Source organism: Coturnix japonica, chromosome 7, assembly GCF_001577835.2.
Source record: "Coturnix japonica isolate 7356 chromosome 7, Coturnix japonica 2.1, whole genome shotgun sequence".
In the NCBI taxonomy this organism is placed as follows: domain Eukaryota; kingdom Metazoa; phylum Chordata; class Aves; order Galliformes; family Phasianidae; genus Coturnix; species Coturnix japonica.
In genome coordinates, this window is record NC_029522.1 from 28,211,850 (window position 1) to 28,234,855 (window position 23,006).

The following is a 23,006-nucleotide window of genomic DNA, read 5'->3' on the forward strand; positions in this document are numbered from 1 at the left end:
ATTTGGTAACTTTGAGACTGGTGGCTGCTGTAGCATACATACATAGTGGTGTACCTGGGGTGCTCTCTGCAGGCTTGTCAGCTGCTCGCTGAAGTGCCTCTCACCAGGGCTTGCTTTCATGGAGCTTCCTTGGAGCCACAAATCAATTTTCTTAGGTATATTTACATAAACAAAAAGGGAAAAAACAATTGTGGATAAACAGTTCAAATTGCAGTGGAAGCAAGTGTGGGAAAGAAGAAGAAATAGCTCATCTTTCCTTGCGCTTCATCTGTTTCTCATAAGTGCTGTAATGGTCATAAGGGAGCCCAGCTGCACATAGCTGTAAGGGGCTGGTGGTGGTGCAGCGATGAGGGCCAGCCTGCTGATTTTGCAGTGCCTTCATAATGTATTTACAGGCATATTGTTTCGTTTTCAAATGCATTCTGATTCTGTTTTCGTACCTTTTTATTTTATTTCTCTTTATCCTTATTACCCAAAACTTTATTGTTTTTCTTCCCTGTGCATTATGCAGCTGGAAGTGTTTTTTCTCTAGTCTAATGCATTGGTTTTCATAATTGCATTTTAGCTAAGCCTTTTGACTCAAACCCTTCACGATTCTATCATCTGGTTTTTGTTTTTGTTTTTTGTTTTGTTTTGTTTTCTTCCTCAAAATGATCCTGGTTGCATTAGTGCTTATTTCCTCTTTTTCATTATGAATAGCTGTTTTTTCATCTCTCCTTCGTCTTTTCTCATGATAGATCTTCACCTCCATTTGTCTTCATTGCCGTTTCATTTGTCCTTTCTGCTATGGGACTCTGATAATAGTGATGGACCACTGCAATTAATTTTATTCTATACACCACTGCTTGCTTTGACAAACTGACACTGCTCTTCTAAGCTGTTCTTACCTATTGACCAGCATTAGCAAAAGTCAGCCAGAAGCCACAAACTTCAGTGAAGTGCTGAAGGCAGCAAATCATACAATCACAGAATCACAGAATGGCCTGGGCTGAAAAGGACCACAATGCTCATCTAGTTTCAACCCCCTGCTACATGTAGAGTTGCCAACCAGCAGCCCAGACTGCCCAGAGCCACATCCAACCTGGCCTTGAATGCCTGCAGGGATGGGGCATCCACAGCCTCCTTGAGCAACCTGTTCCAGCGCGTCACCACTCTCTGGGTGAAAAACTTCCTCCTGATATCTAACCCAAACTTTCCCGTCTTAGTTTAAAACCATTCCCCCTTGTCCTATCACTATTCACCCTCGTTATCCTTCCTGTTTTTACTCTCTTCTCAACTATTTGAAGGCCACAATGAGGTCTCCCCAGAACCTTCTCCAAGTTAAACAAGCCCAGTTTCCTCAGCCTTTCTTTGAATGTGGGATGTCTGGGCATGGCAGCCCCTGCATGTCCTCACTCATCTCCAGGGCTGCCAGAACCAGTGGAGGAGAATCAGTGGCATTGTTACAGCACGAACACATTGAAAATGGTTATAAGCAATATTTCCTGTTGTTGTAGAGTGAGTGTTATTACTTTTAAGCGTAATGTTGTTGTTAGTTGATGAGATGCCTGGCCGAGATACTGCCAGCAGACAGCTCTCTCGGAATGCAGTTGCCGTTAGCAAAGTGGCACACAGTCAATATGAATTCCACTGAATTTACTACTGCCTGTTGACATCTTATTCTGTTACAGGCAAGTATTTAATCAAAGTTTATTGTCATTCTTCTCTGAGATTTAAGTGGGAAATAAAATTTTACGATACGTATAGTATTTTAGATGACGGCTTCATTATTTCCACTGAATAATTTGAAGTGCTACAAGGAGAAATATTGATGTCAAACTGGTAATTGTCATTAAATATGCAGCATTTTTGCAGCAGTCACTTGTGCAAAAAAATAAATTTCCTGAACATACAGGTAGCATTGCAGAACCATCTGAATTGCAGCATTAAGTTTTTCACACAGAGGGTGGTGACGCACTGGAACAGTTTGCTCAAGGAACTTGTGGATATCCCATCCCTGCAGGCATTCAAAGCCAGGCTGGACGTGTCTCAGGGCAGCCTGATCTGTTGGTTGGTGGCCCTGAACATAGTGGGGGGATGAAACCAGATGGTCACTGTGGTCCTCTACTACTCAGGCCATTCTGTGATTAAGCCTTTCCCTGCTGCGGGGTTGGAACTTTGTGCACATACACAGACCTGAAATCTTCAAAATACATTTTTCAAATTCTCTTCTCTAAAAGTTAGAATGCTGTAGTGGTGGATACTCAGTTTGTTGGCCTTCTTTCCATTCCTACTGCCTAACAGGTTTTGTATTTTTGCTGCTTTAGTCATATGCTGGCCTGTGGACATTCCTCACCTTGCAATACTTCTGCTCCCAGCCAGGAGGAACACCCGTGCAGGTGTCATTAGCTGTGTCACAGGATCTGAGCACAAGGGTTGTGGGGAAGAACAAGAATATTGCTCTGGAGCTGGGTTTTCTAAGGTGTCATGTAAAGTAGGCAGGTGGGTCCAATGCTGGAGTGCTGCGGGGTGAAGTGTTGCTGTTTATTCAGTATCTCACCATGCAGCGCTTTGTTCAGGAACATGAAAGTATCATCTTCTAGAATGGAAAAGGCGGAAAAACAAAAAAAAAAATCTGAAAAAACAAACTTTTTATTTCAAGCAGAGCTCTGTGTTGTTCTGTGTTTTGTTTTGCCCATTGGGGAGAATCTCATTTGTTTATAAGATGAACCAAAAATTCAACTCAGTGTGTGTTTCTCTGTGTAGTTCCTTCTGTTGGCTTATTAATTCAAATACAAAACCTGTACATTAGGTTACAGTTAACTTTATTGCCAAATATATTTGCAAAAATTCTATGTTTGTCTTTCATAATTATTACACTCTAACTGTGGAAGAAAAGGGATTCAGTCTTTACTGTATTGAGAACGTTATCTGTTGTGTAAGTGATGTAGCATTCATTGCTTAGCAGCTGTGACTCATAAAATGCAGGTAGAAGTTCAGTTTTGCAGCTAGTGCTTTCCACGTGTGGTTGGGTTAGCAGCAGTTTCACAAGGATAGAAAGCGTTTCCCAAGGTTCACTTCAATAAGAGCCCCACTTAATTTCCACCCAAGTGTTCTCAGAGTGAGAACGAAGCTCTTCAGTCGATCACGTATCGTCCTCACCAGTACTCCAGCTGCATCTCAGCCACTGCTTGGCTTTGTACTCCTGAGGGTCACAGCAGAAAAAACACTCGTCAGAGCAAACAGAGTTTCTTGAGACTAATTCTGGGCACTCTGCCAATCTCAAGGTGGTAAAAAGACGAAATGAGCAAGTGAGACCCGAAGAGAGGCAATGAGGGCTGTGGCAGTACCCCCTGAGGTGGGTTGGATGGGCTGGATCCATTCCACGCTGATGAGAGGATGCCTCAAAAACCTAAGAACCTTTTGCTTTTCTTTTCTTCGTTTTGTTTTGTGTGTCTTCTGCCCCTCTGCCTTGGGAGGGGGGTGTTTACTGCTGAGCAGTGCTCTAAGTTGATAGCAGCACTGCAGCAATTTGTCAGCAAGCACCAGTTTCACATCAGGAGAGGGTTTTGACTGGGAGAGATGGGAGACCTGAGGAAATACTGCTGTGCTCTGAGCTGTCACTGAGATTAACTTCTGGTTGTTACAAGATGAACTTCACCAAGGTGTCATCGTTTCTAATCTAAAAATTCTGACTAGGGAGTGGAGTTGCAGCAGTCATTGTCAGTGCTGTCTCTTGCACTGTTTTCCTGAAGGACGAGTGGCTTCCACAAGGACTGCATCCTTCCCCACCACCCCTCGGCTCTCCATGGCTGATTTCAGATATTGCAGCTTGAGATCTAAACACATACTTGGAGGGGAAATCGTATTGCATTTAGGTAATTTAGGTGCTTAAATTGTTATTTAGCCGAGAGAAAGCCTCTTCTAGAAAGATTATTGTGAACATCTGCAATAAGAATTCTACCTTTAAGGTTTTGGGTGGACAATTTAGAAGCTCTGGAGAATTTAATATCTTTTGTAAGTCTGTGATGGAGCATAAAGCACATTTGATATGTATCCCGTTAGAGTATTTTTTCATAGGAAATAAGAGGTATTGCCTTATTTTGTAATATATGGTGTTTTCTGAGATCTCTCTGCTACGCAGTTGGTACAGAGTGGTGCACTTCCACGTTAATAACAGCCAGCAATTAAACCTGAACACAGCAAGCAGAGCTATAACGTAGATCAAACTGAGTGTTGAATTGTACCTTCATGCAATCATTGGTACTCTCTGGATAGAAAAACTCCCATCTCCCTTTTGCTGAAGAACTTTGAATTGCAGTCTCTGTTGGCGGTGCTGCTGCTGCTGTCACCTGTTGTAAATCCTACATGAAAAACACGGAGAGAAGCAGAAAGCAGATTTTGCTTCTTTGCCAGAATTGGGGAATACAAATGACTGCTTTCAGCCAGGCTTGTGGGTGAAAGAAGCCACCCCTGGTTTGGTGTTGGGTGCTTAGAGGTGAACCATGACATTTGGGAAGCTGTGAAGGCATCAGTGGGAAGGCTCCCATGCCTCCCTGTGACTGTAAGCGATGGCAGGGCAGGTGTTTTATGGTGCTTCACTGAAGCTTATCATCTCTTGATTTTACTGTACCAATGACTCTTAAAATCAAGTCTGCATAGGAAACCCTCATGTTATCTGCTGCTAAACAGACAGGCTGTCAAAATGTTAGCAGGGATTTTGACACTAAAATGACTCAAGGAGACAGCTGGAATAAGGCTTACAGGTTTAGCCGTTGTTTTTATTTATTTATTTATTTATTTTTGTTTTTTAACGCTGGTTTTGCCTGAAGATTGTTGTCAGCGTTATGTGAGCAGTGGTATAATGGACTAATCAGAACAAAGGGTTTATTTAAGCATGGTTTGCAGGGGTGGCCAAATGCGGTACTCAGAACAGGGGCTGTCTGTAAGAGGGACTTTGGTCTTGACTTCCTTATCCATCAGCCTTGGAACAAATAGCGGTACAACGAGTGGGCATTTCAAGCCCTTCCTGATGAACATAAGTGCAAGGAAAAAGAGGAAGTATTTTTAAATGTATTTTTGCAGTCAGATTGCCTGGCTGGGTTCTCTGTTCCTTCTTATAATATGCTTGAAAAGTTTTATTTGTGCCTTGAGGGCGATGAGCCTGTCTTCATTTAGGAATGCAACTGCAGATAATAGGACTGCGCTACTGACAGCTTTATGCAGTCCCAGTCGCAGCCTCCTTCTCTTATTTACACCCTTGTACATGTATTGTCTTGCAAAAGCAATCCAGATTCCTATCCTTGTGCTTATAATTGCATCTTGGGCTGCCTCGTTACAGACCCTGTTCCTGTAAAGTGATGTGGAAGAGCCAGTGTTACTCTGTAGTTGCCATTATAAGTTTTATTTTATTTTTCTAAGTATACTCGAACTTGGATAGTCATTATGTTTTTTTCCTGAATTCATAATTAAACAAACTTTAGAGGAGAATGGAGAACTTTGTAGCTATTATAAAGGTAGAAGAGGTAACATTCAGTGTGAACTTGTTTCTAAACAGGAAGATTTGAGCTTCCAGAAATTTCAGATGTATATCTGATAATTCATAAGGGCCCAGAAACACTAGGCAAGAGAGCAGTGTAACAAAATTGATCATGTCTGTTCATGGTTTGAATTGTGTTTGTTATATATTAGGTGTATCAAAAGAGTTATGTTTTATGAAACTTTGTCAATTATGGTGTCCTCGTAAAGTCTGTGTAGTTAGTGAAATTGCTGGACATTTCCATTGTTATACCTTTGTTAAAGTAGAATTATATTCTATGTTACTTTTTAAAACATAGCCCTGTGTCTTCTCCTCCTCCCAACATCCCTCCTTTGTGCTTTGTACTGCTGCTCACTCTGCTGGACGACCTTTTGGTTGGTAGGTCTGTCCTCAACCCTACAATTTCCTGCATTCATGTTGAACAGGATTTTAAAGAAATGCTTCTCCTCCAGATGTGTATTTCTAGTCCTTGTCCCAGAGTTCATTCCCACGGAAGGTATTTCTTCTTAGATGTGGTTGGTTTAATAGAGTTATTTTGGATAGCATATTCAAAAGTGGTACATGGTCACTTCTAGGGTGTTTGCAGGAGAATGACCAAATCATCTATCTGAAGCTTTTCTGACCTGCAGGCAGAAGGAAGCTGTCTTGTATGGGGACCTGCGTAATTTATGTTGTGGAAAGTAGGTTCTGTAGTTATAGTTTTTTATTTTTATTTTCTGAAGAAATCCTTAAGGTGGTTGTTCAGCTATTATATTTTCAAGCCTGAAACCTAACCATGTGTTCTTTTCTTGTGTATTCCTCCACTGCTGGGCAGTTATTTGACATAAAGTCACTCTGTGTGATAGAAAGCATTGATAGTGAAGCAAGTCAAACTTCTCTCTGTTTGCTTTTTGTTTTGTTTTGTTTGCTCTAGGTGAAGAAGTACCATATCACCTTTGCTCAGAGCTTCCACGTCCTGATGTCATGGCTTGTGAAATCCCTTGTGCAACAGACTGTGTTCTCAGTGAGTGGTCCCAGTGGTCCCCATGCTCCCATTCATGTTCCAGTAAAAGTGCGGAGGGCAGCCAAAGCAGGAGTAGGTCCATCTTGGCCCTTCCAGCAGAGGGTAAGTGGTAAATATTCTAAATTAGTTGCTATTTGTTTGTTTAATGAATTGACTTGTGTTCCTCTGCCAAGCTGTGTTTAGATCAGAGCAAATGCCAATACTGAAGCAATGAGAAATAATACATCTTATCTGTCGTTCATGCCTAGCAAACAAAAGATCTTTCTAGGCTTGAATTAATCACAGATGCATGTGCTGTTTAGAGAAATTCTGTCATGGTTCAAAATTATTTACTTTAGCCTATGAATTATGGTATATTTAGGGCTAGGTCTGGGTGTGAATTTGTTCAGGAGAAATGCATCCTATACTAATGAAATTACAGCATGACATGGAAGCTTAACATGGAAGTGTTTTTATATATTAGTACATATTAGTATCGATTTAGAAGAGAACAGTGAGCTATGTCAAACAAGAAAATGGAAAAGGACTTGTTTCTTTCATTAATGCAAACCTGAGATGTATTAACCTTGTTTTTGTGTTGGAATAAGTAAATAACTTGATGATTGTACATAATTTCTGCGGGATGTTCGTGGATGCATTGTGTGCCTCAAGTTTAATGTGCCAACATCACAGTGATACAATTGTTTACACAGGTTATGTCTTATTAAAATGATAGTCTTCTAACTTTGGTTACACATACAGTAATGCATTTTGTACTGGTTGTACAGGAAGAATTTGAATGATACCACTGTGGGCACATAAAAATGCGTAAAGCGTGAACAGGTCTAACAGACTCGAGCCTTGTTGACACAACAGAAAATGTCTGCTATTGCTAGCACTGTGTGCAGCTAATCCATCACCAAAACACTTCAAATGCAAATCTAGTCCAGGAGAAGCTCTGTTAAGTGCCATTTTGTAAATTATCATTAAAAGCACCCACTCTTTCTGGGGCAGTATAAGGACTTGATCCTGCAAACTCCTGCTCATATGAATGTTCTGTATTCACATAAACATCCTGGTAAGCACTCGCAGAGAAAATTGGGACCCTTCAGGATGAAAACTGCTATGTAATTGTTGATTGAATGATAATAACTACTACTAAAAAAGCCTACGTGCTAGAGAATAATTAAACTGCAAAATAAGTTTGGTTTCATATTTTCTATGATGGGAACGAAACTTAAATAACAGACAAATGTGGAATTGTGAATGTAAAGACTGAGTTATTCCTAATGTTGTTGAAATGAATTCTAGAAGTGCATAAGCAAAGTGGTCTCAAGAATATATAACATGAAGCACAGTAAGCAGAAACATAATGCTTTGAGCTGAATGTTTCAGGCTTCGTAGGGAGGAATAATTCATTAATAAAGCCAAACACCCCAAGTGTTTCTGATGAACTTTTCTTTAAAGATGAATGAAGTGTTTTACTGTATTATTACACTTGGTGATTTAAGAGAGCTTCCTCACTTTGGATGTCGAAAAAAAAGAAACACATAATTTTTCCACGGGAAGCCCAAGTTTGGTTTGATCTTCTTTTTTTCTTTCTTTGTTGTTTCTTTTTACTCCCTTTTTTTTGTCTATCTAATCGACCAGATATACCCTTTTTCCTCTTTCATTTATTTATTTATTTATTAACACATACTCGAACACACAAGCAATGACTGATCTGCAGTTTTTCCTGCCAAGAAGAATTCAGGAAAGTAATATAACCAGGGGCATTTTTCACTCCATCATCATACTAAACCTTTCAGAGACTGAACATGATATGGAGCAGTCATTTTCATGAAAAAGAAGAAAAAGGGAACAATAATGTGGCACAATTATCCAAATCAACGTGCCAAGAAATTCCTAACCATCTTTTTCCTCAGTGTTATGTGGCCATTTCGGGTCATGCTTCATTTCAGAAGGCTCAGTCCTGCAAGATGATCGGCGTCCCTTTGAGGAGCAATATTGCCTTCATCTCCCGTTGATTTTAGTTAGGGCATAAAGGTGCTCTGAGTCGTGTGATATCTGGCCCTGGCACTTCAGTTCTTTCAAAATGTGTAACTTTAATTTTGATATACGTTTGCTGTGTCATAAGTTACCAGTTCTTCTATCCTGGAAGAGAATGATTTTGATTGTAGTCATTTTTGCTTCTTTCTTCCAAAAATGACAGTGCTTATGGTTACAATTTCACTGCATTACTCTCTAGCTTTTGAGCTGTGGACGTCTTCAGCTTTTATGGGCTCAATTCAGACCTCTGGCTAGAGTGTTAAGGCTTCTGGGGAGACTCGTTCCTACTCCTGTGTTTTGTAGATTAATTACAAGTTGCTGGCAAATTGTAGTGTCTTAGCAAATTCTGCACATGAATTTGGAGGAGGCTGCCTAAGACAAATACAGCCATGAGACTCAAAGTCTTTCAAGTTTTTCCAGCTTGATTTGCAGGCTTTTGACTAACTTTGTATCTGTTAGTAGTAACAACTTTCCGTCAGTATGGGTTAGCAGCCCGTACTGCTCTGTGAACGTAGTCCAAATATTAAAAAAGAGATGTTCCTCCTTTGGAAATTAGCAAGTAGAATGAGCATAAAAATAATGCTTAATTTGTCTTTAAAGATAATTGCATGTTTGCTGAGTGATACTGCCATTTAAATGGAATCAACTTGGCTGTGTGTAGGAGTATCAATAAGGTAACTCAGAAATATACTTTGCCTATTTCTGTTTCCATTATGTGTCGGAATGCAATTTTATGCAAGGCTAGTTTAATGGGGAAACAATATTTTAGAAAGCTGTTGTTGCAGCCATAAAGGTCAGCAGCTTTATTTAAGCTTTATTTATTTATTTAGTTAGTTTGAAAATGAAAAAAGAAAAGATGTGAAGTGAACCTATCATGGTTATTTTTTCCTATTGCCTCCTTTTGCCACGTGTCACTTGACAAAATATTTTGTTCTTCTCATGCTTTCCAGGTGGAAAAGCTTGTCCTCCTGACAGAGCCCTGCAGGAGCACCGTGCCTGCAATGATCACCCTTGTGTGCATTTCTTCTGGGAAACCTCCCCCTGGAGCTCTTGTTCTGAAGATGTGTTGGTAACTGCGCTGAATGCAACCATCAGTTGGAGTGGAGAAGCTGCCTGTGGAGTGGGCATGCAGACAAGGAAAGTCTTCTGCATGAAGAGCGGTTCTGGCCACGTTACACCTAAAAGGTATTCAAAGAAAGGTTATTACTGGTGCACCTTTGTCTGTAGAGCTCAAGTGATGATTTGTTACGGTACATTACACTTAAAAGTATTTTCAGACAGCGTAGGGAAACAGCAGACTTAGTAATAATTTCATTTCTGCTCTTATTCTCCAGTTGCTACTCCATCACTACTGTTGAAAGGTTATTAATGTATAAAAAAGTGAGTCACTATCTCATTTTTAATTTTTTATGAGTAAATCCAAGGCAAATGCATGCTTTTGGTGCTATACATCTTGTTTGCTGTAGCTCCTCTATTATTCCAATTCAGATTTCTTTGCAAATGCTTTTCCTCAAGGACTGGTGTATGAAAAACACAAAGTACATCTGGACATAACATTCATTAATACATTATTAACAATGATTTAATAAAACAGAGAAGAACAAGTAGAGTTTGCATTTTATTTACACTACGATGAGGCAGAACCTTTGTGATATGTATCATTCTGTTGATTTATATAGCTGTTATAATTCGATACCAACACCCAAAATTATGTATTCAGCAGTACAAGGATTCTGAATTTTGCTTTGTTTCGCTAAATGAGGAAAATAAGTAGCACAGATGTTTTCCCTAATATAAAAAAAATCAAGACACTGCTAATTATTTTTTCCACTGATAATGAGTCTAGAGACTTACAACTGAGTTTCATCTCTTATTGTAGCTCTCAAACAATCCTGTTGGTATAACCAGACTGTTGATTTCTGCAAAGTTAATTAAAATTCTAGAGGTTAATGAGATTAATTAAATAAAGGGAAAGAAATCTAATACTCATTTATATCTGGAATCTATTGATATGCTGCAACTTTGTCTAATTAAACATATTGTTTGTAGAGCTATGTAATATCTAAAACAGGTTTTCCCCCCCTCCACTTTTTGGGACAGTCTGAAGGGAAATGGATGTTCCACTGACATGGTTTATGCCTGAGCTGATGAAAACTGACCCAAAGTAATATTGCATTTGGAATTGTTGCGGTGAAAGCCTACCGTTAATATGGCTTCAGAAATGGGCTACATTATGGGAATTAATAAGCTTCGTGTGCTGGCGGGCTGAGTCTTTGTGTTCTGCGTTTTTCCCAATTTTATGATAAAAACCTACGCAGCAATTTAAGGCAGTTGCAAGGCACAGAAAGTTGAATAAAGCCAGAATTTCAGCATAAAAATATTTAAGCACCTCACTGGCTGGATAACAGAATTCTGCCCCCTAGAATAGTTACGCTTAATGAGGACAAATGTCTCTTTATTTTCTTTTAAATTATACCTTTTGGTATCCTATTACCATCTCAGTAGCAGAGTCATGACTGCAAGGTTTATTTTCTTTCCTAGCATGGTTTAATGGCATATTCTTCTTTCAGTTCTGATCATTTTAGATTGCCTGTGTTCCTAAGTATTTCTGAGTGATCTTCCTACTACAAATTAATGAAAATTAGAAAAGAGTAATTCCCTTTCTGATCCCCTACTTGAAATGCATGATGTGCCCATTCCCATAAAATTGTCCTTTTTCCACTCTCTTAGTTTTTAAATATTGATTGTCTGTCTGAAGCATTTATTAGAATATGCATCACATGTTTTTTGTTTCGGAGTTCAAAATTGATACAAAAAAAATCACATTTCCTTTTCCCATACTGTGCAGTACAATTTTGCCTATACAGCTTCTGTCCTGCAAACTCTTCCTGCACCTCAGGAAGTGACACAAAGATGGCTTCAAGATGCTTTTGCATTTCCTAGTGGTTTGGAAGTAGGGGAATATCTCATCAGTCCTTACGCACAGTTGCAAATGAATGGAAGGCCGTTGTATGTCATGTTGAACAGGACTGCCTTATAGACCTCACTGATCACTTTGGTAATAAATATATCCGGTTTGCTGCAGTGAGCATTGTGTTTTAGGCAGTATATAGTGTTACATTTAGTCTGTAGTCATCAGGCCAAACTCAGTATTTTTTAAGATCTGAGCACATGTTCTAACTTCAGTTTGGTTACTTGAGTGCAAAGGGGAGTGTAAATGAGGCTGGCTGTGAGCAGGAGAGATTCCTATGGAGTGGCATCAGGCTCACAGCCCTGTGAGAGTCTTATGAGCTGAACCTTTCCCTGTGGATTTGTTGTTTGTTGATGAAATGGTATCTCTGCATTTGAACTCATAGATGTCCAGATTCCACCAGACCTGAGACTGTGCGACCATGTCTCCTGCCCTGCAAGAAGGACTGCATCGTTACGCCTTTCAGTGAGTGGACTCGCTGCCCAACAGTGTGTCAGCATGGTAAGCCTATAAAATGAGAACAGAATTTTGGACAATTTGTTGCATCCATGGCCATGGGAAAAGGATGGAGGGGCATGAGGGAGCCCCCTGAGGGCTTCTCCAAGCATCCTCTGTGCATGCCATCTGCCTTCACCTCTCCCAGTTACTGCTGAGACCTTGGCAACTCTGCACTCTCACCAGCAAAATCTCCTAACAGGTATGGAGGGTCTCAGGCAGAGACTCAGGCTGCTGGTGAACTGGGAAATGCAGGCACAAGTGGGCAAAGAGATAGAAAAGATCTGCAAAGACCCAAACCCTTTCTTTTCTCATTGAGCAACTCTCCACCACATTGTACTTCTACCTAATGCCTACAAGAGGGTCATGAAAGAGCTTGAGATTCAGCACTCCATGCACTGAGGGAGAAACTTCAAAGAGGAAAGTCCAAGGCTCTTGTGTTGTACGCAGAATTGCTGTATTGTATGAAATTTATTTCCAATCTGAGTGTATGCACAGGGCTGTGTAGATAGCCCTTTGTGGTTTTCTGAGGACCATATGTTTCTCTGATCTGGTTGGTTGGCTTTTTTATGCTAGATGTTTAGCAAAGATTATTTATAGTGATCTGGTGTTGGTTTTTGTGACAAATTAATGAGTTTCATTAATTGTTGAGACAAAAGACTTCTCAGTTACCGGAATATCTCCTTTTTCTTGGCAGCTTCCTTGCCCTTGAAAGATTCTCAGTGGATGCTCTAGCATAGTCCTTGTAAGATTTTATAGGAAAACAAGTTGTTTCTAAAACAGTGAATCCTGTTTTAATTAGCAATTTATTTTTAGACTTTAAATGAGCTGCCTATGAAGAAATAGAATAAATTACCTGGTAAATTACTTTGTTTATTAAATAATAGTCTACAATTAAAATGAGAAGAAATTAATTATTTAACCTCCTTGGCGGTGTTATCATTCTAATATAATTCTAAATTAAAACTTCTTAGATGGGGGAGTTTGCTTTCTGCTAGATCTGTTATTGATATGGCTGCACTGCAAGTTTCTCTTAATTTGCATTGCGCAATTAAAAGCTCAGCGTGATAATGAAATTTCAGGAACGCCGTGTGTATGTGAGTTGTTCAGGGTTTTGCTGCTTTGTAGGGAAGTTATATTTAATGAAAACAATATACAGATGGTGAATTACTAAGCAAATCAAGCAGAAGCAGGTATGGCCTGGCAGATTTAAAATTAAATGTGTACCAGCAGAAGATGAGAGCTTAGACAAACATGCAGTCACTAAATCAGGTTTACACAGAACTTTACCAGTTAAGCTGTTTGTAGTTTATCTGAGAAAATGCATCCAACTTTACTATCTAACAGTAAAAAGCTGACATTTTCCCTACATTTAAATGTCATCAGACAAGAGGCTGTCTTCTGGCAAAGAATTATCTCATACCTCAGAAGTGTAGACAGCAGCGAACGTAGGGCAATAACAGATGGACGGACGACATAATTCACAAAAGAAGTGCAATTGAATCAAAACACCTGTTGGTGAGTCAGGAACAGAGAGGTTGTTGCGAGTTATTGATTCTCTGCCATTTCAGATACTTAAAGGTGACAACTGTCTACCGCACCCCCCTATAATCTATCTCTTTTAATGGGTCTTTGAGGATGAATTGAAGCAAGATTCAGAGAACCAACGTGGAGGTTTCAGAAAAGGAAATGGTTTGAATGAGCAATGTTTTTTTGTGTACCTGATGGTGAATGTGTCCTGGAGAGCTACCTGCTTTCAGCATGGCTGATGTGCTCTGTGGTCTGTCAGCATAGCTTTAAAATGAGATCAAAACAAAACTCTCAATAAATAGATGGTGATCGTGGGTACTTCTCTTCTATACATTGCTTATCCAGAGTGAAGGTCAACAGTTTCATTGTCGCTTAACGTTGCTTCATGTACACAAGTTTACACAAAGTGTTAGACTGTAACTATCCAGTTTATTTCCATGACTTAAAATGTATTTGAAACATTAAAGTTGGTTGCCTCATTAAGAAATTCCAGTGGCTTTTACCTTGTATCAGTTTCTCTCAAGGATTTGCCACTATCAGTTCTCATAAAACAATCATGTGGAGATGGTCTAACTTAAACTTTGGCTTTCCAAAACTCTTATGGGCACAAGAATATTGGAGACAGTTCTGATTTTGGTGATTGAAATCTTACAAGATCTGTCCCTGTTATTTGGGTGCTCGTAGAGTCTTATGCTGACAGTCTATGCCCTTCCCTCCAGAGTCAGAAGCACAAATGCTTTCTGTAAAAGCTGTGACAGCGATTTTATCATGATAAAGCTGGGCCTTACAGTAGTGAGCAAGATGTTGTCCCTCATCTGACAGTAATCCACATTTACTAGCCCTGAGCAGTGTGCCAGGGCAGCAGTGGGGGGGGTTAAATGGAGAAAAAGCAAAGATGTGAGAGCAAAAGAAGATTGAAAAGAATGGATTGATAGGAGTCATATGAATCTATGAGTAAGGAGAGGAGACTCTGAGTTGCAGAGTTGAGGGCATGGAATTTGTTTTGAGATCCTGGGGCTTAAGTTCTCAGAGTGGCAGACAGTCATAACCTTTCTTGAAGCCAGCTGAAGTTTAGCTTTAAATGTATAGTCTTATATAATGTTAATACCTTTGGAAAATCAAGCTGTAACAATCTTAAATGAGATATAAAAATTACATTCAGTAACATTTGTAAGGAATGCTGTAGAAAAGCCAATGAGGAAATTCAATTTTGAAAATGGGGTTTGAGTAATGTGCAATAAATGTTGAGGATAATTTAGTTTCTTGAGGTGGAGAAAATTACTGTGGGAAGCTCATTTAGATTTGGTGCTGATTAATAGGAAGAAAATGGCTAAGATTCTAATGGTGGTAGACAATTTGAATTATAAAATCATCAGAAAGAAAGAGATAAACTTTGTGATTCTTTTGAGAAGGGAAAAAATAGCAATAGCGGAATGATGTTTCTGCTATATATTTCAACAAATTCAGCAAATTGATAGCTGCACCTCTGGTGAACATATTGCATGCAAGCAGGAGTGTGGAAGGTCTGGAAGCTACCAAGGAAGACTACAAAAGGCTGGAGCCCAATAGGGCTCTACTTTTTTCACTTTCTACCCCAAATAGATACCTGTACTAATAGCTAGTAGGGACAAGAGCTTCAGACTTTGAAGACAAAGTATCAGAAATGGCTATTTTTTCTTTTCTCATCATCAGAATCGTTCGTTCAGAATCTTTTTATTGCCAAATTGTTCTGCAACAATCAGAAACAAGCATGTAACTGAAGGTGAATTTAAAGGAATGCCCAGAAGTATAATATCGAGAATGCAAATTAAGTTTTAGACAATAGGAAAATGAATTGGATAACAGAAATGGATAGGGAGTAAGTGGAAGCTGGATGGAAGTTATGGCCAATACTTACTGAGCAATGTGCAGTGCTGCTGTTGCTTCCCATCTGCAACCAGGAAAGGAATGGACTGAAGAGTAAATATTGCAATAAATCATCTGTTTCCGTGTCAGTAGGACTGTATGAATAGAAAAGGAAGTAATGCCAGAGCATCTTGTGACTGCTCTCTGTGTGAGAAATTGCTAAGTCCTAAAGAACTAAATAAAACCCCAATAATAATAATAAAAAAATACATCACAACAAAACTCAAAACAAAGGTCAAGGAAATTATAGATCACTCATCCTAACTTTATTATGTAGAAAGACACAAGTAGTTATTACTTGAAATATAAATGTCTTAAGAATAAGATTCTGATGAACTGGTCAGTATGGATTTGTTGAGAACAAATTATGCCCAGTAAATTTAATCTCCTCTTTTGACAGCATAGCTGCTCTAATTAAGGGAAGTGGTAGATTTTTGACACATGAAACTTTTATCAGAAAGCTGAGGAACTTGAATTAAATCATTGTAAATGTGTACTCAGCTGCTTGAAAAATGTCTCAGTGAATATCACTGTGAAAATTGTTATTCCATCTCCTTTATGGCCCCCGGTCTGGTATACTGATACAATCCCCAAGGTGCCTTCTGTCCAGCTGAGCAGTCCCAGCCCTTTTGGCTTTTTCCTATGTGTCAGACACTTCAGTGCCTACATCATCTTTATGTCTGTTCACTGAACTTGCTCCATGATCTGTGCTTTTTGTCTGTGGAGCCCAGAACTGGACACAGTTCCAAGATGTCTCACCAGTGCCTGCAGAGGCAAAGCCTCGCTTCCCTTGACCCTTCTTGGTGGAGTCCACTATCATAGGACAGGTTTATTGTTATTTAAGTTCTATTAAGAATCACCCCCCAGTTGCTGCCATGCACAGCAGCTACACCAGCTCTCAGTTTCAGCTTCCCAATTCTGCAGCCAAGGATTGTGTTTGTGTTAGCTGTCAGGTCCCACTAGTGCCAATCCTATCCTTGTCTCCTATGCTGCGTTGTGTACCACACACTGTGGGCTGTGTTTCTGGGTTTGTGTGTACTCAGGCTAAGGAGAGAATTAGTCTCTGTTGGTTGTGATGGTTTTCTTATCGGGAAGACACCATCTGTAACTACTAGATTAGTACAGATGGCTTACTGGCAGTAGCCTGAGACCACCAGGATACAAAACCTTCCATTGTAACAGTTGCACTTTCTTTTTTCTTTTTCTTTTTTTAATTTTCCTTTTTCCTGCTCAGATGTTTTAGCATTTGCTTCTACTTCTTTTCTTGTCTGCTGTGATGTTCTTAAGCATGTCTTAAACTGTGGATTTATCACCCTTCCTGATGCTGCTCTTCGGAACTGTTTAATTTTAAAGAAAATAATGGTAGCTTTTGGCTCATTGTACCATGCCTCCCCCCCACTTCCTTGTGAGGATTCACAATTTCACAATGTAAATGTAACATGAGAAATCTTTTAAACCAGAACAGCAAAATCAGTAACTCGGGGTACCACCTGTGCCTGTGTCTGCAAAGCATTTGTCTTTGTTTTACAGGCAATGCCACAGCTGTTAAGCAGTCTCGGTATAGGATTATCATTCAGGATGCTGCCAATGGGGGACAGGCATGTCCAGACACCTTGTATGAGGAAAGAGAATGTGAAGATACTCCCGTCTGTCCGGTTTATAGGTAAAAGTATTAGCTTTGAATCAGTTTCTTTCTAATGGGCTACCAGTTCTCCAGAAATGAATCTTGTGGGATCACCCAGCACAGTTTTCACAAGGAAATGACATAAACTGAAAAATGGAGGGTCAATAAATGAACAACATTATACGAATAATAGATTTTGCTAAGTGTAGAAGAGTTCAAGTTGGAGATTTCAGATGATCTGATTTCATCAGAATGAACCCCAATAGACACAGCTCCTAAAGATGGTAAATTCAGGATTGGAAGTGTTTAAGGAAGGTTTTACTGGGAACTCTCCCCTCAATGTATCTAAAAATCAGTGCAGGCTGTTTTCATTCCACAGGCACTCAGCTGCCTTAATCATAATTGTATGCTTACTGCAGAAACGCCATTTTCTCCCCTGATGCTCTCACTCCAGTGAATAATATGCACTTTAAATTTCTGATTAGACGAGTAGTACAATAGGACAATTACCACTTTTCATTAACATTCTCTGGCCCATCTGTTATACAGTGTTGGTAAACTTAAATGTATCATATCTTTGCATCTAAATCTTCAGACTGCACACCCTGCTCTCAGAGCAGAGCAGGCAGCTGAATGCTGGGACAGAGCAGGAGTTGAAACATTCAGTGCTGCACAGCACTGTGGAAAGCCACTGTCTTGCATTCTTGGCTGACACACTTCATAGCATGGAAAGCAGATGGTGCATGAGAACAGGATTTTGGGAGAAGAGCCTGATTTCAAAGCACGCTGAAGCTGTTTGCTTGTTTTACTTTGTGACTTTGAATTATGCCCTAGAAAAGTCAGGGAGGGAAGTATGGTTGGAGAATGAAATGACTTTCTAGAGGGTGAACCTTACATCTGAATTTCAGTTCTTAATGCATATTTCAAGAGTGATTACAACTTTTTTGGCTATTTTTCCTTAAGTCTTTGTAATATATCATCGTTTCCATCTCAGCTTTCTGAAGTTCTTGTCTGGACATATTATTTTCCAGTTTTAGCCATTTAATCATTAACATTTTCCTCTCACAGGTGGAAGACCCATCGATGGAGTCATTGCGTGCTGGTGCCAGAGTCAGTGAGACAGAATGTGCTGGGACACAATGAGGCGTGTGGGCATGGTTTGCAGTCAAGGGGTAAGCGTTCTTCTTTGACCTCAAGGTGATGGAGGATGATGTTTAATAGAGTCTTGATGCTTTTTGAGTAGCTGATTTGGAAACAGTGACTGAAGCACTTCAGGTGTAAAATGAAGTGTTTTGGGAAGTGGATATATTATGTGGTTTTTCTGCTCCATCAAAACTCAGATTACCAGCAACATGATAGTGTGCTGGAGCACAGGAACAGATTTATGCTTGGCATTCAGTATCCTCAGAGTAACCTCTTCTGCTTAAGGATGAAGCACATTGGCTTAGAAAGAACTGTATCCATAGTTCTCTGTGATGTAATCGCTTCTTGGTGCTAAAAATGGAAAGGATAAGTTCTTTGTAATTTTAAATGTTACTAATAATCTGCCTGAGGCCTGCTTTTATCAAGACAGTTTGAGAAATCCAGCATGGGCAAAGGCTTTGGGCTCTTGCCCTTTGTGTGCTTAAGCACTTGGAAAATACAGTGATCCAATTGTCTGAACAGAAGCGTTAAAAAGAATTTCACTGTTCTGAGTTATGTGATCAGAGTCTGTAGCAGTTCCTGCAGATGTCTTGAGATGTGTCTGCTATCAGTCTGCTGAGAAATCTAATAAAACCTTTAACAAAAGGTTATTTTTATTGAAAAAAGATTACTATACAGGTATGCTAACTGAAGAAATTTGACATAGTAATTTACTCCTTCGCAAGGCAGGAAACTGTTCTTTAAAGATGAGCTGATTTTCTTACATAATCTGGAAACAAAGGGAAAGAAAGAAAAGCTCTGGCAGTATGTGAGCTGCATCTGAAAGAAGAAATGTTTTAAACTAAAAGAAGTAAATACCTTTAGGTTTTGACCACAAGCCTTTCCACAAAGTTTTCAAAGAGAGCTCTGTAAATTGAGACATCGTAAAATGTGTTCCTGAATCTCGGTGTGAAGGGAGGGCAATCTTTATGCTCCAGTAGTTGTATGAACTTCTTACTAATCATACTCTGACAGGATGAGAAGTATAATGGGAGAGTATCATGCTTATTTTTGGTCTTTGGAGAGCTCTCCAACAGTTAAATAGCTACGAACTGCTTTGTGATAATCATGCGAAAGGAATCTCACAGTCTGGTGGGTTCAAGCAGAATTTGCTTTGGCGCTGTGGTCACTTTTCATCATTAGCTGTGATTTTCACAACAGCTCTGATTTTGGCAATTGCATGATGTGACGGTACAAATCGGTAGTGTTGAAGATGAATGGAGTTCCAGGAAAATGAATTCTGAAATGAAATGCACACAAAATTTACAGGGTGCTGCCTACAAATGGGAGTGAAGGCAGCTGAAACCCAGCTACCTGTTGGAGTTGCTTCTGAAAAACGAGCTGGTTCTCAGTGATTATCTATTTGAGAGGCAAAGTGAGACAGAAGAGCATAACAGTCACAGTAACAAAATTTCCAGATCACCTGGGAAGGCTCTAGGTTCATTAGAGGTATAGGCTCGTAACATACATAAGGTACAGACTATATAAGGCCACCTTTTCTAACTTTTAGATCTGCCCTGCTTTGAAAAGGCATCAAACCTTCAAGAAGCCCCTTCCATTCTGAATTGTATTGTCTGATTGTGTGAATCTAAGGAAGTCTTTTGAGGGAAAACTGTCCCATTAGTATAACATCTCCAGGTGTTGATGTTACATATATATGCTTTCCTGCAATATTCGTGCATCCTATCTGAGTTTGCATTTGAGGTAACGCCACTGTTCTGTGCAGGAATTGGCCTGCAAAGTGTGTCACTGTCTTCAGCCAGTAACTGCTTATTCTCCAAAGAATATATGCACAAATTTGCCCAACTTTTTTTTTTTTTTTTTTTTTTTTTTTCTTCAGAGTAGCAACTGTTATCCTATTGCCTGAAAATAATCAACCTCACTGCATCCATTTGTAGAGTGTTTTTTTTTTTCTTTCTTTGTCCATGACTGTCATCTGAATAAGAGGATTTCAGTTTTCCGTGACTGTTATGGTTAGCCAGAGATGAGGACGCTGAATTAATATCAAGTATTTCTAAAGATAGAAAGTGTGTGCATGTGTATATGGTCAGAATGTATTTAGAATGCTTAGAACTATGGCTGTGCTGAGGGAAAATGGAGTCTGAAATGACTTTCAAGTTCTTTTCTTAGAATAGATTCTGAGACAGATACTTGTGTGTTGTCACTTATGCCCATGTAACATGCTGAAGATATCAGGATTTATCTCAGTAATGAGCAGAATAGCCAAAGAGATGATGACCCTCTGAAGATGCAGTTTTTACCAATTTATCTTGGAATTGTATTGCACTAATTACAGTGGCCTTTAATTTTGTATATCACCTCCAGTAGGCTAACTTACTCAGAAAACAATCATGTGGTTAAGAGGAAAGTAATATTTAGAGCTAAGAAGTATAAATGTTATTTAAACTTCATTAAGGCAACATTCAAAAAAACAAAAACCAACAGACCACCTAAAATAGAGCACTCAAGAATAAAAGTGTGCGGGTATTACTGTTGCTTGACAGTAACATAGGCAACATTTCTAACAATAAATGAAGAGCTTTACGAGCTTTTCTATTGCTATATAGCTGTCATTTTCCTCGACAAGTGACTAATTTACTAGAAGGTGTCAAGAATGTGAGAAAATTGCTTCTGCTTCAGATGCCCTTCAGTGACTTTACTGTTCTCTGATGTTTGTGATGGAAGATCCTCCAGAAATGACCTCTCCCTTCAGTGCTGACATGATCAGCCATCTTAGACATTTACGTTTTTGGGGAGGAAAAAATGTGTTGCTCATTATAAGGGATTGTTAACATTTAATTAGTGGATGGAAAGCAGGCTTTAAGCAAATGTCTTTGAAAGCTGCTTCAAAAGCCATTGGACAAATAAATCGACAGGTATTAAAGACCAGACTGATGTAATGAGGTGCCACTTAAAAATCTAGTCTTAGAAATACCTGACAACGTAGTTATGTAAAGAGTAGTTACTTTCCAAAAGCAGGGAGACACTGCAGCAATGGAACATGTCATAGCTTATTTTCTTCTCCTGCTGCATCTCAGCAGGATTAATTTCATTTCATTTTGTTTGAGGGATTTGACCATATCTCCCCTCATTAACAGAAGCAATGTGTCCATCTCAGAGCTGTACCTCCCCATTAGAAGAATACGGAAATTCTGTGACACAAAGCAGCACATTCTCTAAGAGAATAACATAGAGACTTGCATACAGGCAAACAACAAAGCCACCAATGCAAGAAGCTCTCACTCCTTGGCTCACCTGAGGTCTTGGGGTGGATCAATACTGGATTACCTCTTTCTGCATCTTAGTAGAACTTTAGAACTTTTTTTTTTTTTTTAAGCATGCTGCACTATTAGACCCTATGTGATCTATTTCTTTCATCCATTATACAGGTTATAAATTCATACCGTGTGGAATTTGCTAAGAGAGTTGGTGATATAGATACAATCCATTTCCATGCAGAAGTTGATAGATGAATTGGCAGTGAAAAAATAGAATGAAGGAAGCACCAGGCTCAAGGAGTTTAAGATTATGTTCTCCTTCTGCAGTAGCTGTAGGAATATTGCAGATGAGTGGTTTTAGACTAAGATGCAGATCAGGAGCTTATCATTAGGAGAAAAAAAAAAAAGGGTAATAGTCTGCCATGAATTTTTTTCCTGCAAGATTGTTCCATTAAAATTTTATCTAAAATATAGGAGGAACTGGGATGACAAACATAATTTGTAATAAGTTAGCAACTAAGTCAACATTGGTGCTATATCTAATAAGATGAAAGAATGGATTTTAGTGTTGCCTTTATGCATTATAACTGCAAGACCATTTTAAAGAGGCATCCTTTAGATATATTATTTACTGCGTGATAAATGTGGAACAAAGTTGGGGCCACATACATTACTCTTGTTTCTACTGAAATTATTTTATGATAACTTCTTTATAATGCAACGTGCCATTTAAAAGCATCACTGTTACCTTTTTTTTGCTCATAAGATAGTCACCCAATTGGTCTTATTCTTTGCTCACATGATAGTGGACTTCCCTCCTTTTTTTTATGAGACATGTCAGCAGACATCAGAAGATACCTAAACCAGTGCCATTATATTTCAGTCTGGGTCTGGCTCAAATTCCACCTCTGGTGTGTCTGCTGTAAAAATACCAATTTCAGGAGGTACTTATTGGAATCTTTATATAATTTACAGTCTAGAGGCAATGTGATATCCCAAAGTTTGCAGTGGATATATTTATGATGGCAAATGTGGCAAAAACACGGACTGCTTCAGTTAGATGATGATGTTTTATGAGCAGTGGTTTGCAGTGTGAGTCCTGCCCGGGCATAAATCTGTCCAGCTGATAGTGGCTTACCTGTGATCAGTAGTTCCCTCCAATGTTAGCTCTGCCTGATAGGACACTTGCCTCTTGAGCCGTATTCTCAGTGATGCTGAGGGTTTGTTAGTGCTTATTCTGCCAATGCTGGCCTAGCAAACTGACACTGATTAACCCAAGGGAATGGCGTGAAGCTGTACCAGGGGTGAGTCCAGTTGAGCATAAGGAAGAGGTTCTTCACCAGAGGGTGGTGGGTCATGGAACAGGCTCTGCAGGGCAGTGGTCATGGTGCCAGGCTGCTGGAGTTCAGGAAGTGCTCTCAGCTCTTGGGTTTGGATTTTCAGTGATCGTGTGTGGAGCCAGGAGTTGAGGTCATTGGTCCTTGTGAGCCTCTTCTAGCTTGGGATTTGCCATGATTTTATGATTCTTGTTG

The 23,006-nt window shown here is 39.4% G+C and overlaps 1 protein-coding gene across 5 annotated transcripts in view; it reads left to right on the forward strand.

Annotated features, from left to right (window-relative positions):
• Positions 1–23,006, forward strand: part of THSD7B (thrombospondin type 1 domain containing 7B) — a 461,190-nt gene that overhangs the window by 321,585 nt on the left and 116,599 nt on the right. For all 5 annotated transcript variants that reach the window (XM_015869059.1, XM_015869061.1, XM_015869058.2 and 2 more), the window contains 5 exons: positions 6,432–6,623; positions 9,500–9,734; positions 11,906–12,021; positions 16,981–17,113; positions 18,143–18,246. In XM_015869059.1, coding sequence (XP_015724545.1) covers positions 6,432–6,623; positions 9,500–9,734; positions 11,906–12,021; positions 16,981–17,113; positions 18,143–18,246 — 780 coding nt within the window. The remainder of the gene's footprint in view (positions 1–6,431; positions 6,624–9,499; positions 9,735–11,905; positions 12,022–16,980; positions 17,114–18,142; positions 18,247–23,006) is intronic.